This window comes from Haematobia irritans, chromosome 5, assembly GCF_050003625.1.
Source record: "Haematobia irritans isolate KBUSLIRL chromosome 5, ASM5000362v1, whole genome shotgun sequence".
Lineage (NCBI taxonomy): Eukaryota > Metazoa > Arthropoda > Insecta > Diptera > Muscidae > Haematobia > Haematobia irritans.
In genome coordinates, this window is record NC_134401.1 from 166,599,108 (window position 1) to 166,618,131 (window position 19,024).

The window sequence follows — 19,024 nt, forward strand, 5'->3', positions numbered from 1 at the left end:
TGTTAAAATAAGGAAAAATCTTCCTTTTTACTGGCTTTTTGACAGCATTTTATAAATTGACTAATAACTGTAATTTAGTTATTTTTTATTTTTTTTTTTAATAGGCTTTTTGGCTTCAAAATTTAAACAAATAAATTGGTCATAGAAAAAAATTCTAACTTTAATGTAGATTTTTCAATTTTCCTAAATAAATTTATTAATATCTTAGATTTAATTTTTTTTTTTTTTAAATTTGCTAGTCTGTAATTTTAAAAAATTTTAAAGCATTCAGTCTATTATATTTTATACTATTTTGAATTGCTATTTCGAAATTGGTTAACCCATTAATATATCTTTCTAGGTCCCAAAGATTGTGATATACCCAAGGCGGCATTGTCTGCCCTACATGCCGGTGTCAATAGCTTTGGCCAATTGACCAATGGTCCACCAAATCCCAGTGATATTTCGCTAAACGGTGTCGTTGGTGGAGGCGGTGGTGGAGGTGGTCCACGTTTGCATGTCTCCAATAATCTATGCGATAATCAGAATCCATTGGCCAATAACAATAATAATAACAGCAACAATAACAACAACAGTATGCAACAACAAGATCAGGTAAGTGCACTTTTGCACAGACTATGGTATCACATAGTAATAACTTCTAGTAAATTTTAATATTCTAAAAAAAAGTGTAAACATTCATGGGAAATTTTAAGAAAAATTGTTATATGCTATAGAATTAACCCTTTGTGGAGCGTTAAAAGGTGCAATTTGAAGATAAATAAACTTAAAAGCGAGACCACAAATACTAGTGTCCTGGAATATTGAATCTATAGTACAAATGTTAGATTTTGTGACTATAAAAGGAAAGCCAGATACACTTTATTTTCCTACTATGACACCATACGAAGGCTTTACACAAACAAGAGGTTAATAGGTGCGAATCAAGGATCATCCCAATGTGAAGAGAAGGACGATAATCATTAGCCCTACTAGAGTTGGAATAGACACCACAATGTCTGTCTACTGACTATGTGATTTAACTTTAATTGATTCAAGAAAAAACAAGTAAGGAAAGTCTAAAGTCGGGCGGGGCCGACTATATTATACCCTGCACCACTTTGTAGATCTAAATTTTCGATACCATATCACATCCCTCAAATGTGTTGGGTGCTACATATATAGAGGTTTGTCCCAAATACATACATTTAAATTCACTCGATTTGGACAGAATTTGATAGACTTTTACAAAACTTATAGACTCAAAATTTAAGTTGGCTAATGTACTAGGGTGGAACACCATTTTAGTAAAAAAAATATGGGAAACATTTAAATCAGAAGCACTTTTAAGGAAACTTCGCAAAAGTTTATTTATGATTTATCGCTCTATATATATGTATTAGAAATTTAGGAAAACTAGAGTCATTTTTACAACTTTTCGACTAAGCAGTGGCGATTTAACAAGGAAAATGTTGGTATTTTGACCATTTTTGTCGAAATCAGAAAAACATATATATGGGAGCTATATCTAACTCTGAACCGATTTCAATCAAATTTTGCACACATGACTATATTACAAATTGTACTCCTAGTGCAAAATTTCAACCAAATTGGGCCAAAACTCTGGCTTCTGGGGCCATATAAGTCCATATCGGGCGAAAAATATATATGGAAGCTAAATTTAAATCTGAACCGATTTCAATCAAATTTGGCACACATGACTATACTACCAATTGTACTACTTGTGCAAAATTTTAAGTTAATCGGGATAAAACTTTGGCTTCTGGGTCCATATAAATGCATATCGGGCGAAAGATATATATGGGAGCTATATCTAAATCTGAATCGATTTCAACCAAATTTGGCACGCATAGCTACAATGCTAAATCTACTCCCTGTGCAAAATTTTAACCAAATTAGGCAAAAACTCTGGCTTTTAGGACCATATTAGTCCATATCGGGCGAAAGATATATATGGAAGCTATATCTAAATCTGAACCGATTTCAATAAAATTTTGAACACTTGACTATACTACTAATTGTACTCCTAGTGCAAAATTTCAACCAAATTCGGCCAAAAATCTGGCTTCTGGGGCCATATAACTCCATATCGGGCGAAAGATATATATGGGAGCTATATCTAAATCTGAACCGATTTCAATCAAATTTTGCACACTTGACTATACGACTAAGTGTTATGTTTGTACAAAATTTCACGCAAATCGTTATAAAACTCTGGCTGCTGGGTCCATATTAGTCCGATATGAACTAATATGGACGAAGGATATATATATGGGAGCTATATCTATATCTGAACCGATTTCTTCCAAAATCAATAGGGGTCTATTCTGACCCAAATTAGGAACATGTGCCAAATTTGAAGGCGATTGGACTTAAATTGCGACCTACACAGTCTTACACAAGTTTACATACCCCTGAGTTTTTAACCTACTAACCAAACATCTTTCCTGTTGTTTTTTATAAACCACACTAAAAAAATATTGTTAAAAATTAACAAATACTATGTTTTCAAATTATTTTACAAAAATTAAAGCATGTATATGCATAGTTTATAATATTTTATTATTTCAATAAAATACAAATTCTTTAATCGTATGTAAACTTGTGTGAGACTGTGTAGACTTTGATCACAAAAATGTATTCACAGACAGACGGACGGACGGACGGACATGCTTATATCGACTCAGGGACCCACCCTGAGCATTATTGCCAAAGACACCATGTGTCTATCTCGTCTCCTTCTAGGTGTTACAAACATATGCACTAACTTATATTACCCTGTTCCACAGTGTGGCGCAGGGTATAATAAACTAGTAAGGGATTCAATTAAACTTTAATTTTTTATACCCTCCACCATAGGATGGGGGGGGGGGGGGGTATATTAACTTTGTCATACCGTTTGTAACACATCGAAATATTGCTCTAAGACCCCATAAAGTATATATATTCTGGATCGTGGTGAAATTCTGAGTCGATCTAAGCATGTCCCTCCGTCCGTCCGTCCGTCCGTCTGTTGAAATCACGCTAACTTCCGAACGAAACAAGCAATCGACTTGAAACTTAGCACAAGTAGTTGTTATTGATGTAGGTCGGATGGTATTGCAAATGGGCCATATCGGTCCACTTTTACGTATAGCCCCTATATAAACGGACCCTCAGATTTGGCTTGCTGAGCCTCTAAGAGAATGATATTTCATCCGATTCGGCTGAAATTTGGTACATGGTGTTAGTATATGGTCTCTAACAACCATGCAAAAATTGGTTCACATCGGTGCATAATTATATATAGCACCCATATAAACCGATCCCCCGATTTGGCTTGCAGAGCCTCTAAGAGAAACAAATTTCATCCGATCCGGCTGAAATTTGGTACATGATGTTAGTATATGGTCTCTAATGACTATGCAAAAATTGGTCCATATCGGTCCATAATTATATATAGCCCCCATATAAACCGATCACCAGATTTGACCTCCGGAGCCTCTTGGAAGACCAAAATTCATCTTATTCAGTTCAAATTTGGTACGTGATGTTAATATATGGCCTCAAACACCCATGCAAAAATTGGTCGATATCGGTCCATAATTATATATAGGCTTCATATGAACCGATCCCCAGATTTGACCTCCGGAAGAGCAAAATTCTTCCCATTCGGTTGAAATTTGGTACGTGATGTTAATACATGGTATCCAACAACCATGCAGGAATTGGTTCCTATCAGTCCATAATTATATATAGCTCCCATATAAACCGATCGCCACATTTGACCTCCGGTGCCTTTTGGAGAAGCAAAATTCATCCGATCTGATTGAAATTTGGTACGTGGTGGTAGTATATGATATTTAACAACCATGCCAAAAGTGGTCTATATCAGTCCATAATCAATTATAGCCCTCATATAAACCGATCCCGCGATTTAGTTTTGGAGCCTCTTGGAGGAGCAAATTTCATCCCAGTGCACTCAAAACAAAGTGAACTCACTATTTCACTAAAGCCAATTTAACTATATTTTAGTTCATGAAATTATTATATTTGGAGAAAGTTTCATTTACTCTAATAATTTTTTACGAACCTTAGTTAAATGAACTAAAAGACGGGGAAAAAATATACAGAAATTAAGCATAGAGATTTACTAAATTCGTATTTCTCATAAAATAGTTCATTATTTCTTCAAATTTGTAAATTTTACTACAAAAGCGTCCATCATGAACTTCGTATGTCACTAAAGACATTCTTGCAATTTTGAACTACAAATTTTTCCTTCAAACTACAAAATTTTCTTTATCAAGTGAAAAAAATTACTTATGTGTAATAAATTTTCTTGAATTTGTCGAAAAATATTTACTTATTTTTGTGATATCGGCGTGATGTCAGCGTTTGTAATACTGTTTAGTTAAAATTTTCTAAAAATATACAAAATTTTCTAAAATTAACCAAAAGATTTCTTCCTGGTGGGTTCACTGTTTTTTCAGTGTGAGTGGAAATTTGTGGATGACAGTCTTTTGTAAAAGTTTCTACGCAATCCATGGTGGAGGGTACATAAGATTCGGCCTGGCCGAACTTACGGCCGTATATACTTGTTTTTTTTTTTATTTAAAAATTTTTAGAAATTCAGAACTATTTTATGGGAAACACGAATTTAGTGAATCTTTGGTTTAGTTAATTTAAAGGATGTGTTGTGTGATTTGAATATGTTAGGGCAGGGCCGATAAATACCTAGTAATATTACATTAAGTTTGAAAACAAAAGAAGTTGATCGTGGCCAAATCTGAAGAATCTCTTGGAGGAGCAACATTTTATCTCGCAATTTGATTAACTTGATTGTGGTGGGTGAAATGGTGGGTTTGTTTACCGATTATCATAAAAACTTCCACGGATTGCATTTAAAAAGCGTCCAAAAACTTTTCTGAAATTGTATCTTGTATCACAGCTTTATTATGTCCAAAAGTTCGTGATTAAAAAAAAAAAAACTCTCATTTAATTTGTGAAATGAAACTTTTAACTGGTGGTCTTCAAATGGGAGATCTTGCACTTTTGGAAGGCTATTCTCCATGGAAGCCGTTTTGGGGATATCTGAAGGAGAAAAAATTCAACAAGTGAACTCGTTAAACCAATAAAAATATTTATATATATGAAGCAACAAACAGGAGCTACTCGTGGTCCATAATGGGTTAAAGCAAATTGAGTGTTACAAAACTTCCACCCAGAATAATAAATTTTCATTATTAATTTTTCCCAACAATGTTTACATTTTAGATTATTAAAAATATACTAGTTCAACTAAAAAAAAAAAAACAACCACATCTATGATATTAATCAATGTTCCTTTTTTCGTTTTTTTTTTCTTCCTCGGTGTATTTGTCTACTATCTTTAAAATAAAATTCAATATAATGTAATCGAAATTATAAAAAAAAATCAAATTAAATTGAAATTGAAAATATGCATCCAACAAAAAACAAATAAATTCAAATATAATGATGAACTGCTTATGGTGTGCGTATGTGTGTGATATGGATTTATGTGGAACAAATCAATACAAAATCCATTTGATTGCATATTTCAATTTGATTGCTTGTGAAAATATTGCAAATATTACAAAAACTAAACATAATTCCATTTTGTGTACGTTTTACATTTTATCCAAACCAATCAATATGAAAACAAAAATTCCAAAAAAAAGTAAGTGTGATTTAGTTTATTTTTATATTTATAAATGTATAGTTTTTTTATGAATAGAAATTTGTAGAAATATGTTTTACATACACGTAGTAAATTTTAAATAATGCACGTAAATTTATTTGAATTGATGTTAATAAAATAAATAGCTGTTAACAATTTGCCTATGGGAACCATCATACAACTGGTTAAACATTAAATGTTGGGAGAAACATTTTATAAAAATTCTGTTAATCAAAATTATAAAAATAAAATATAAAAAATTGTCAACACAGTTTTTGCGAAGCAAAAAAAAATCGTTCAATTTCGAGATATTAGAGTTCAAGTAAATTCACAGACAAACTAGAAAAAATATATAAATTCCCACCACCAGGGAATGAAGCCGCCGAGTCGCGCCGCCGATTTCAGTCGCCGCCGACCATTTTTTGCCAGTCGACGCCGCCGCCGAATATGTCGACTCATCTCGACTCAAATTTAGCCGCCAATTAATCAAAAATGTCGATTTAAATCAGAAAAATTTATATATATTTGACGTATTTTTTCCAAAATTTTGAACACAACCAATCATATTTAAGCTGCTATAATAATTTAGCAAAAATTTAGCTCAGAAAATTTGAACGAAAAGTACATTTGTTTGTAAGACAGGTTGTACAACTAATCTCATTATCATTCGATTAACTTCAAATTGATTTTGTAATGGATAATTGTCCGCCGCCGAGTGAACAAATTTATATCGGCTCAGCCGTCAAGCCGCCGCCGCCGGAGGCAAAAATTTAGTGTCCGCCGCCGCCGACAAAAATGGGTTGGCTTCATTCTCTGCCCACCACGTATTCGAACTGCACTAGTAGAATTTTAATACAATTTTTTTCCAAAATTTTATTTTTAGCCAGCAGTCTAATAATATATTAACGATCCCAAATGTCACGAGAGATATCGATTTTATTCGGTATATCTTTCTAAGTGTTTTAAGTAGGCCATAATAACGGAACTGGTTATGAATGGTTCATATAACTTAGTGCCAGTTCTATATCCCGTCAGATTTCGCTATAAAATGGATATCCCTTTTACATTGGAACGAATATAGAATTGGAGTGATAGCATTCACCCTCTTGGGTGAGTCTTGAGAATTTTCAAGACTCTAATGCAAAATGTTAATAGCTTTCAAATATCAGCTCTTTTAACTTGAAATATGAACCAACATTTAATTATATATTTGCATGTTTATTATTTACGTATTTTAATTTTATTTGTTTGATTAGTAGAAAATAACGTTTTTCTTTCATATCAAATATTTATAAATTTTCTTTGATTTTTTTCATTTTATTTTAGATGTCGGATAAAAATAAACAGAAACGTCATCGGACACGATTTACACCGGCCCAATTAAATGAACTGGAACGTTGCTTCTCGAAAACTCATTATCCGGATATTTTCATGAGAGAAGAGATAGCAATGCGTATAGGATTAACAGAATCTAGAGTACAGGTGAGTTGCATTAGAACTTCTTTCTTACCACTGAGTTGCATTAAAAATAAATAAGGAGGTCTAAAGATTGGGTGGTCGAAAAAAAAAATTGGATAAGAACAAGTATTTTGGAAATGGGTGGATTTATTTTTCAACAAAGTCTAGTTTTAACTGATTACATTGGATCCCTAAAGGGTCTCCATTGCGGTGATAACTTCATGATCAGTCCGATATTTATGTCTGGTGACTGATTTTTTTAAATGTGGAAACGAACAGAAGTACCTCAGGCCTTAACTAAGAGAATACTGAGAATTTGCAAGCATTTCGTTGCCCGATTCTAACAATTAAATTAAATTAAATTAGAGCAATTAAAAACAAACCGTAAGTTCGGCCAGGCCGAATCTTATGTACCCTCCACCATGGATTGCGTAGAAACTTCTACGAAAGACTGTCATCCACAATCGAATTAGTTGGGTTGTGGTATCTTAAAACTTCTTAACATAGTTTTCTAAATTGTGAGTTAGTCCATACGTGGTATATATTAGGCAAAAAAGTTATGTATAGTTAAGTCTACAAATTATTACGAATCGATATGGACTTTTTGCACGGTACGTAGAGAGCCAGAATTGAAATATGGAGGTCGCTTATATGGGGGCTACACGCAAAAAAATAATTCTTTCCTCCCAAACGAAATTTTAGACAAACAAAGTTCGTTTCTCATTTGCTTCTCGTTGAAAGGAAGTGTATTTGGAAGAAAAGTATATACTTTTTGTGATAAACGTGTATTCTTTTCCAGGATGTAACAACAATTTCATAAAGACTAACTCAAAAAATTTTTTTTCTGGCTAATTGCATTTTCCCTCCCATCTTTCTCACTTCCACGATTTTTTTTAGTTCTTAGCACCTTTTTCTGTACTACAAACAATGTAGAAGAAATTATACAATTTTATAAATTTTTAAAATTTTTTTACCTTTCGCCTGGACGGAGAATCGAACCGCGGACCATGCAATTTGTAAGCCAACACACTATCCACTGAGCTATGTAGCCGTTATTGTCATCAATAGATAATTACCCATATACGTTATATTTATATAGCATAGCTTGCGGCGCCCACGAGCCGATTAAACAAAGTTTATTTCACAGAAAAATACATTTAGTTGGGCACCATGGAGCAGTGGTTGCTACGTCTGACTTGCATGCCAAGGGTCGTGGGTTCGATCCCTGCTTCGACCAAAGTTTTTTTATTTTTTTTTTACATATATTCCAGATATGTTAGGAAGATTCCGAAAAAATGTTCAACATTACATTGTAGTATATTAAATTTTGAACTGTAAAATGTGTCTTATTAAAGACCTAAAGTCAGAAAAGAACAGTGTTTGATATAAACGAAATGGACTGTGTTGTTGATTCAAAAATAACTTTTTTTATTAAAAAAATTAAGATTTTGTAACAAACGAATTTTTTTGGTGATAAAAGTGTATTCTTTTCGAAGCAATTCAAAAAACTCTAACAAAAGAAAAACGTTTTCGGTACACGTTTTCCAAACGTTTTTTTTCTTTGCGTGTATATACAATTATGAACTTGATATGGACCAATTCTTGTGTGATTGGGGATCGATTTATCTGAGGGCCATATATAACTATAGACCGATATGGACCTAGTTAGGCATGGTTGTTAACGACCATATACTAGCACAATGTGCCAAATTTCAACTCACTCGGATGAAATTTGCTCCTCCAAGAGGCTCCAAAACCAAATCTCGGGATCGGTTAATATGGGGTCTATATATGATTGTGGACTGATATGGACCACTTTTAGCATGGCTGTTAAATATCATATACTACCACCACGTACTAAATTTCAAGCAGATCGGATGAATTTTGCTTCTCCAAAAGGCACCGGAGGTCAAATCTGGGGATCGATTTATATGGGAGCTATATATAATTATGGACTGATAGGAACCAATTCCTGCATGGTTGTTGGATACCATATACTAACATCACGTACCAAATTTCAATCGAATGGGAAGAATTTTGCTCTTCCAAGGGGCTCTGGAGGTCAACTCTGGGGATCGGTTTATATGGGGCCTATATATAATTATGGACCGATACCGACCAATTTTTGCATGGGAGTTTGAGGCCATATATTAACACCACGTACCAAATTTCAACTGAATCAGATGAATTTTGGACTTCCAAGAGGCTCAAATCTGGTGATCGGTTTATATGGGGGCCATATATAATTATGGACCGATTTGGACCAATTTTTGCATGGTTGTTAGAGACCATATACTAACACCATGTACCAAATTTCAGCCGGATTGGATGAAATTTGCTTCTCTTAGAGGCCTCGCAAGCCAAACCGGGGAATCGGTTTATATGGGGGCTATATATAATTATGGACCGATGTGGACCAATTTTTGCATGGTTGTTAGAGACCATATACTAACACCATGAACCAAATTTCAGCCGGATCGGATGAAATTTGCTTCTCTTAGAGGCCTCGCAAGCCAAATTTGGGGGTCCGTTTATATGGGGGCTATACGTAAAAGTGGACCGATATGGCCCATTTGCAATACCGTCCGACCTACATCAATAACAACTACTTGTGCCAAGTTTCAAGTCGATAGCTTGTTTCGTTCGGAAGTTAGCGTGATTTCAACAGACGGACGGACGGACATGCTCAGATCGACTCAGAATTTCACCACGACCCAGAATATATATACTTTATGGGGTCTTAGAGCAATATTTCGATGTGATACAAACGGAAAGACAAAGTTAATATACCCCCCTTCCTATGGTGGAGGGTATAAAAACCTAGCTAAAAACCTTGAAATTTAGATTATCAAGGGAACAAAACCATTCTTTACTACTTAGTATTCCAAATGTATCCCCAAGCAAGAGATTTCGGGTAAAACTCTTCTATGTTGAATATGTGTAACAGAGAATACCAAACTGGAAAAACACATGTTTTCAGTGTTCATCCCCGGTCTGGAAAGCCTAGAGTCATTAGCCACAAATCCGTTTAGATTGATTTACCGATGAACGTGCATGAGCATATTAATGAGCCATGAAAAGGACTATTGAAAGGATCAAACATAGAGTCAATGTAAAAAAAACAGAGGCTATCATTGGATTAAATTGGCCAGCGACATTTTATTTAAATCTAAAGGTAACTAAAATTATTCCAATGTTACCACTTAATGATATAGACTGGCCCATTGGGTTTAATGTCACTCACAACAAAAAAGGAAAACAACAAAAAAACGTAGAAGAGATGAAGTCACTAAACGTTATGAAATGGCCTTAATGTGTTTCACAAAATATGTCAATAATATTTTTTTTTTTTTTGGTTATCCATTGTCATAAAAGCTAGTCCAGAATTTGTTGTGCATTTTATAGGGCTAAACAATTCTTGCAGGATCATCATTCGAGGGGGAGGGGGCGACAATGATAAAGGCATTAATATGACCGCATAATAATATGATGTAGTCAAGTTAATTTATATGCTAATTTTATTAACAATGCAATAGCATCATACAATACAGCAACAACAACAACAATAACAACAAAATAGAGAAATGATATCCTGCTGGTACAAGGATAATACGTGTAAAGCCTTTGGAATGACATTTTAAGCCTAAAATCAAACATATTTTTGCCTATAATAGTGCTAATAAACATCAACAGACACCAACTCTTATACACGAATACACCCAAAGACACATACACACATAGACACCTAGGAGATTCAAGTCACCCCATTGTTTGTGTTTGTCTCTTCCCTTGTGCATTGTAGTTAACACCCTGTCATTTTCTCAGATTATCCTGCCAAATACAACAAAAAAGGGGAGAAAAGTCTATGCAAGGATTTCTATGCCCCGGCTATATTTTTAATGGGGTGGTTGTTGCTCAACCCATCCATCCTTGCAATGACCATTGTGTGATTGTAACTATAGACAAAATTAACATTGATTTCGAATTATTAAAAACAATTTATCAAATTGCCTGTTTAGACGATGAATGGTGGTTTTAATGCGATTTTCGGATCAATTACTTTTCTGTTTATTGTTAAGATTTTTTGCTAAATTGATAAGGAAATTTCTATAGAGGATTTTTATGGTAAGCATTTTTAGATACTGTTTCTTACTACTCCATGGGAATGCCACAAATTCGATTCACGCCCAGATCGTTGGTGAAAAAAAAATGCCAGCAACGTTACCGTTGAGAATTGCTGAAAAGTTGGAAAAAAATTGGCACAATAAGTTTCAAACTTTTTAAAGGGTGATTTGTTAAGAGCTTGATAACTTTTTTTTTTAAAAAAACGCATAAAATTTGCAAAATCTCATCGGTTCTTTATTTGAAACGTTAGATTGGTCCATGACATTTACTTTTTGAAGATAATTTCATTTAAATGTTGACCGCGGCTGCGTCTTAGGTGGTCCATTCGGAAAGTCCAATTTTGGGCAACTTTTTCGAGCATTTCGGCCGGAATAGCCCGAATTTCTTCGGAAATGTTGTCTTCCAAAGCTGGAATAGTTGCTGGCTTATTTCTGTAGACTTTAGACTTGACGTAGCCCCACAAAAAATAGTCTAAAGGCGTCAAATCGCATGATCTTGGTGGCCAACTTACCGGTCCATTTCTTGAGATGAATTGTTCTCCGAAGTTTTCCCTCAAAATGGCCATAGAATCGCGAGCTGTGTGGCATGTAGCGCCATCTTGTTGAAACCACATGTCAACCAAGTTCAGTTCTTCCATTTTTGGCAACAAAAAGTTTGTTAGCATCGAACGATAGCGATCGCCATTCACCGTAACGTTGCGTCCAACAGCATCTTTGAAGAAATACGGTCCAATGATTCCACCAGCGTACAAACCACACCAAACAGTGCATTTTTCGGAATGCATGGGCAGTTCTTGAACGGCTTCTGGTTGCTCTTCACTCCAAATGCGGCAATTTTGCTTATTTACGTAGCCATTCAACCAGAAATGAGCCTCATCGCTGAACAAAATTTGTCGATAAAAAAACGGATTTTCTGCCACTGATTTTGGTAATAAAATTCAATGATTTGCAAGCGTTGCTCGTTAGTAAGTCTATTCATGATGAAATGTCAAAGCATACTGAGCATCTTTCTCTTTGACACCATGTCTGAAATCCCACGTGATCTGTCAAATACTAATGCATGAAAATCCTAACCTCAAAAGAATCACCCTTTATAAGGAAAAAAATCGATAAAATTATTAAAGTTAATTTTTTGATTTTTTTTATTGTGCCGTTTTACTTTTTTTGTTCTATCTAAATATTATTATATATTATTAGATCTAAAAAAAAATAATCGGAAAAAATTGGCACAATAAGTTTCAAACTTTTTGTAAGGAAAAAAATCGATAAAATTATTAAAGTTAATTTTTTTATTTTTTTTTATTTTGCCGTTTTACTTTTTTTGTTCTATCTAAATATTATTATATATTATTAGATCTAAAAAAAAAATAATCGTTTTATCTTAATTTCATAAAAAAATCTATCCATTTTTCTTTTTTGTTATATCTAAATATTAATAGATCCAAAAAAAAAAACAATAATCATTTTATCTCAATTTCATAAAAAATCAATCCTTTAAATTGACAGATTATGGGAGAACACAGTTTACCTATTACAGAAAAATTCCCTGGCTTATTTTCAGGCGTAACAATTGTCCACTTAACACTAGGGTTTGAAATTATTATTATTATGAAAATTATTGCACTACAAAAGATATTAGTGATAAAGTGGCACAACATGGTAAAAAGGTGGCGTAAAAATGTAAAAATTATTTTTTAGTGGCTTGGAAACTGGAAAATTTACCCCTAAAGTTGGGTACTAAGTTCAACTTTATCCACTAAAATCAAAAATAAATCAGAAAAAAGGCATAAAATTATATGTCATTGTTCCAAATCTTATTATAACTTGATTGTGAATAGCACAAAGCAACTTTTCACAAAATTGTTATTCTTTAAAATGGATTATTAAAGAAAAGTAACCGTGAAAAAATGACGATTTTAGAGGCTAAACTTGAACTTAATACCCACCTTAATGTTGCACAACATAGGCTACCAGAAGTGAGTTTTTGATATGACTAGGGATAGAAATTTTATAAATTATGGCTAAGCTTAGATACTAGACCTACTGTAGATTTTTTAGTCAAAAAAAAAATGAAAATGATAGTTTGACGATTTTTCACCTGAACTTCAAGATATTTGATATAACACCATTTGAGATAGAATTTTGAAAATGTATTTAAATATTAAATTCAATCATCAAAAATGGTACACTTTACTTTAAGGAAAATTTTCCTTAATTCAATGACATATAACTTAAATGGAAAGACGGAAATTTTAAATATTTGTGTTAAAGATTTAACGAAACAATTTTTTTTGAAGAAAACCCAACAAAAAAAGAGCTTCCCAAAAAGTAGTTAGGATGCCCACTTTTATATCACATTGGACTGCATAGTCTAAGTGAGTCTGAAACTAAATCGGGCTGCCACTCTTTAACCTATCCCCAATTTGTGATCCGTAAGAAGTGCACACATGAATCATCTCAAATGAATTTTACATGAGCTTCCCAGTAAAAAAAGCGTCACAAAAAAAGCAGTGAAAATATTCTACTGTTCTGTATCCGGAAGTGGTGCAAAATTGGCGCAGAAGCGTTGAATTTATCATGGGCTTGTCATAGGTTCGATGTCCACCATTTCAGTAGACGTTGCACTGAATTTGCATCACTTCTTAAGGTGTGATTCGAATTCAGTATTTTGGATGTAAATTAAAAAAAAATGTAATATTTTGGCAAATAAATAATTTTTATAATTCTTTATTATTTTTAATGCATTCCAACGCCTGCCTGAATCTATTTAAAATGCCTCATTTTCAAAATTTTGAAATTTTTCTAAAATGGATTTTGAATTTTTTTTTCGTCGGAATTTAAAAATTTGTACCATATTAACTATTAATTCATGCTGTGTGTTTAACGTATTTATTAAAAAAAAAAAATTAAAATCCTCCATTAAAAATATGAAAAAGTGAATTTTAAAAAAATTAATTAAAAGAACTTCCTGTGTAGTTAAAATAAAGAACATCTTTGGGAGGACATTTTTGGAAGTGCTTTTAAAGTTCTGCCTTTAAAACAACTTCCATGTTGGGTTGTCACACGATGGAAGTGCTCGGTTTTTGGATCCTTTGCATTGCTTTAGAAGTTGTGCCTGGGAAGTGCATTTGAATGAAGTAATTAAAAAAAAAAAACTAAAAACAAGATTTGTTTCACCAATTCACTTTTTATTTTTATCAATATTTTTAAAAAAATTTTATTTTTATTTCTTATTTATATCAATAACTTTTTAGTTTTTTATTTAAATCGTTTTATGTAATCGTTACTGAATTAATAAAAACACTTAAAATCAATTTTTGTCAGGCAGTTTCACTTTGGGCGTTAATGAGAAAATTAATTGAGTTTTGCATTCAACATCTATTAAATTTTTAATTGAATCAATTAAAAAATTAATTGAAATTTGCTAATTATATAATGATAATTAATTTTTTAATCAAGTATTTTTTTAATGCCCAAACTCAATAAAAATTTTAAATGTTCATAATTTGCAAAACCCCCTCAAAAGAACTTCCATGGAAGTGAAAAAGACAACTGGAACAGGTTCAAATCTCCGCGAATGGGTGAAATTCGTAATTTTATTTTTATTGTTGTTGTTTTTTTTGCTTTTTTGTTGATTTTGTATTCGTTTCTGGTACTTTTCATTGTCCAAAATATATATTTTGACTTTAAACCGCCAAATAGCGAATTTTCTAAGACTGGTCGAAAATAACTTCGTGAGAAGTGGAAAAAAATTGATGGAGGATCACGCGATGCTCTAAAAAGGAAATGGTTTTGGAACAACTTCCAATTTTTCTGCTGGGAATTATTATAAACTTTCATTTAATAAAAAATTCATTATTTTAAGGGAACTTTCCTTAACATCATGTTAATTGATCCAAATTTTTGAGTTCATAAGCATTCATAGTAGGCGAATATTTTTGTAGAGTACTCACCATTTGGGAAGGGTATGATAAAATCCTGCCTATTTATGTTTTACAATTTGACATCCTTTTCGATACACTCAAAGAATTGACAGTTGTTTCAATCTTAAAACCACTGTTGTCAATATCTATGTTGATTTAGCATCAATCGAAGACAAACCGCTGTCGATTTTCTGTTGAAAAAATGCCAAATTCTACATAAACCACAAGTGTGTTGTGTTCTGTATGTAATATACAATTTGCCTTAGAGTGAACACTGAACAAAGCCAATATAGTCATTGTAACTACCAAAAACATATGACACATATATATGCCAAAAACATAGACAGAACATAGCCATCAACATACATTTTTTTTGGTTCCCCGAAAAGCCTCTCTCCTTTTCATTGGGAGTTTCCTAAAATTTTCATTTTAAATTTTTTTCACTTTAGCCATAAAATAGGCTTTTATTATATTTTACTGTTAAAGCCTAAAATTATACTTTATGTGAAACACATAAACTCAAATTTAAGTTGACTGGCAAGCAGAATAGCGCCGTAGAAAATCCCAATATTTCCTAGCCAAACAAAAAATAAAAAAAAACTAAAGCAGACTAAATTTCTGGTTTCTGGTCCACCCTGACTTCTCGCCATATTCCTAGAGTATAATTCACTCCACCAACACCCCTCCCAAGGGTGAAAAGCATAGTAAAACGGAAGTCATTTTAAGCTTTTGGGAGTCATGATGGTCTTATGCTTTGGGTTTTGGGGAGGACGGTAACCTTTGTTTATGCGACAATCAAATTTACTGCTTCATTAAATTCGTTTTTCCTCTCTCTTTAGCGTTGGTTGGTGTGGTCTATACAACCAAAGACTATCACTACTACGGCTATGATCTTTGTGCTCTTGGTAATGTAACAGTAGAGTCTGCTTTAAGGATATCTTCAAGTCTTTGTTGGGGTTTTGTTTGTGTTGGTCTATTCATTGGTATTTTTATGTTTGTCTCTATAACTGCTCTTCCACTAAAGTGTGAAAGTGGAAGTTTTAATGTTTTCCTTGTGGCTTAAATAAATGTCCAAAGTTTTTGGGTAAATAGTTTTTTCCCCTGCGCTTTATAGTCTTGTGAATGTGTGAGTACGTGTGCGTGTGTAATTTTGTGCGTATTAAGGAAGAAAAGGAGCTAAGCAAACAGGTGGCTAATTTTCTCTTAAAGGATCTATGGGCTCAGCCTAAAAGTATGCATTGATTTTTGAAATTGTTTAGCTTTAAAAAGTACGAAAATTTAAGATTTAAATTAAATTTTTTTAATTTGTAATTTGTATTTATTGAGTGTTTTCTTACATAAATGATACAGGAAATTCTTAAGACTAAAATGTGTTGTCTTAATTATACATAGAGTATTATTCTTTCAATGGATTTATGGCCTCAATCTAAAAGTATGCATTGATTTTTATTATTTTTTATTTTAGTGTATTTATTTATTTATTTATATACGGCTAATAGCAGCCGGGACATTACAAAATATAACATTTCAATTCAATTAGATACAATTCTATATTCCAAGTGGGCCAGAAGGGACCCTATAGGTCAGTAAGGACCCCAGCGAGTCAGAAAGGACTCCTAAGTTAGAGATGGGTCAGTAGGGATTCACGGAACTCAATAAAGGTTCAATGTTTGTTCAACATATATCAACAGATGGGTCAGAAGGGACCCCAATACCCCGCTGAGCCAAACAAGGCTAAAAATTCCAGATGTCAGAGTATGAGCGCATCGTGTGTTTGAAAATTGGCCAGAAAGGAAATTGTTTAGCTTTAAAATATGCGAAAATTTAAGATTTACATTTTAAAGTAATATCAAATTATGCTATAAATATATTTAAAATCTACAAAATGAGGTATATAAAAAAATGCCATAGAATTTAATAGAATAATAATTTTAGCAAATTTAGGAAAATCGTGTCAAAATTTCAGCTTTTATGCGTTCAAGAAGTAAAAAGTGGAAATCAGATAGAACATTCGAATAGAACAGATATAACATTCAACAAATCGAAACAGGGACAAAATCAGCACAACGATCTACATTCTCGTAGCTTCACAGAAAAAATGTATTAAATTTTTGTGCAAGATATCTGGAGTTTTTAAGGTTATAGTGTGCTTTTAGGATGAATCCAATGTGGTAAAAATTGGTAATTGGAAATGCTCAGGTATTAGCAGAACTATTAATGGAGATATATGGTTAGCATGCCTGCCTTATACACAAAGGGTCCTGAATTCAATCCCAGTTTCGACCAAACACACCCGGTGAAGAAATACGATCAACTCAAACCTGTTTCAAAAGCAAAATGTTATTTTTGGATAGGGAACATGTTTGTCGCAAATATGTTATGTTCTCTGAAATATGTATCTGCTTTCGGCAGGCGCCTTTTTGTTTGGCGAGAAAACAACATTTTTGTGACAAACATTTTCCATGTTCCCCGTCCAAAAATTCTCTCTTGGCATATGTTTGAGGAAATCATATTCCTTCTCTGCGTGCACCAAAAAAATATAGGTGTGGTTTATTCCCTCTCAGTAATGCTGAAGGCATTTCTGAGTGTATTAAAGCGTATCTAAAAGGTTTTACCGTAATGTGAAATATCTTCCAGACTATGCAATAAAAAAGGGGTTCCTTGTCATTGAGTTAAATACCCAGCAAAAAAAGAGCTTCCAAAAAAGTAGTTTGGATCCCCAATCTGTGATTGGGAAGTTGTGCAAACTTGGATCATCTCCAGTGAATTTTCCATGGACTTGTCATAGGACGGAAGTACACCCTTTATGGATCCTTTGCATTGCTTTAGAAGTTGTGCCCTGGAAGTTAATTTGAATGAAGAAATTAAAAAGCGAAAAAAAAAATTTTTTCAACCAATTTCATTTTTTTTTTTCAACCATATTTTTTATTATACTATTATTTTCCTATTATCTAATTTTTTACAATTTGAAAAACTTTTTCGCTCCGGCCAGGGGTTGAACCTGGGTTTGATGGCACCATACCAGAACACCTTAGCATACTCAGCCACAACGCCATTGAACATAAAGCGTCGAAAGGTCAATTCAAATGTTTGTGATATGATCGTAATACGACACCAAGGAATAACATTCTAATTGCTTTTCGAGATGTTCTTTATTAGTATGAACGAAGAAATAAGAAACGCAGGTTCAAATCTCACCAGCGGCAAATTTTTTATCAAATATTTTTCAAAAAATTACTTTTTTTATGTTATGCATCGTTTTTATACCCTGCGCCACACTGTGGAACAGGGTATTATAAGTTAGTGCATATGTTTGTAACACCCAGAAGGAGACGAGATAGACACATGGTGTCTTTGGCAATAATGCTCAGGGTGGGTCCCTGAGTCGATATAACCATGTCCGTCTGTCCGTCCGTCCATCCGTCCGTCTGTCTCTGAACACATTTTTATGATCAAAGTCTAGGTCGCAATTTAAGTCCAATCGGGGGGGGTCTTATTTTTGCATTTTGGGATTTGCAATGGTGACAAATATTGCAAATAGCATTGCATCGCACCAGATTTGGTTTTTCCAAACAGAAAAGAATCCACTATTTTTGGTAGATTTCTACCAACTGTGGCAGCTGTGGTGGTAATACAAATTTGTTTTTACGTAATATACGTTGAATTTTCATATGTTTTAAGATGAAAAAGCATATAGAACCATTTTTGTTTTGTAAATTTTATTTAAATTTAACGAAAAATATTGTTGGGGAAATTGTAGGGAATTTTTTTTGGGAATGTAGGGGAAAGTAGAGAACTTTTTCTATCCTTGTAGGGTAAATTTTCCCTGGCAACATTGA

General features: G+C 33.2%; 1 protein-coding gene across 2 annotated transcripts in view; it reads left to right on the forward strand.

Moving 5' to 3' along the window:
• The first annotated feature begins 342 nt into the window (after positions 1 to 342).
• Positions 343 to 19,024, forward strand: part of otp (orthopedia homeobox) — a 91,198-nt gene continuing 72,516 nt past the window's right edge. The window contains exons 1-2 of one of the 2 annotated variants that reach the window (XM_075310904.1): positions 343 to 594; positions 7,007 to 7,162. In XM_075310904.1, coding sequence (XP_075167019.1) covers positions 577 to 594; positions 7,007 to 7,162 — 174 coding nt within the window. In that variant the 5' untranslated portion in view covers positions 343 to 576. The remainder of the gene's footprint in view (positions 595 to 7,006; positions 7,163 to 19,024) is intronic. The other variant, XM_075310903.1, reaches the window with a different exon arrangement.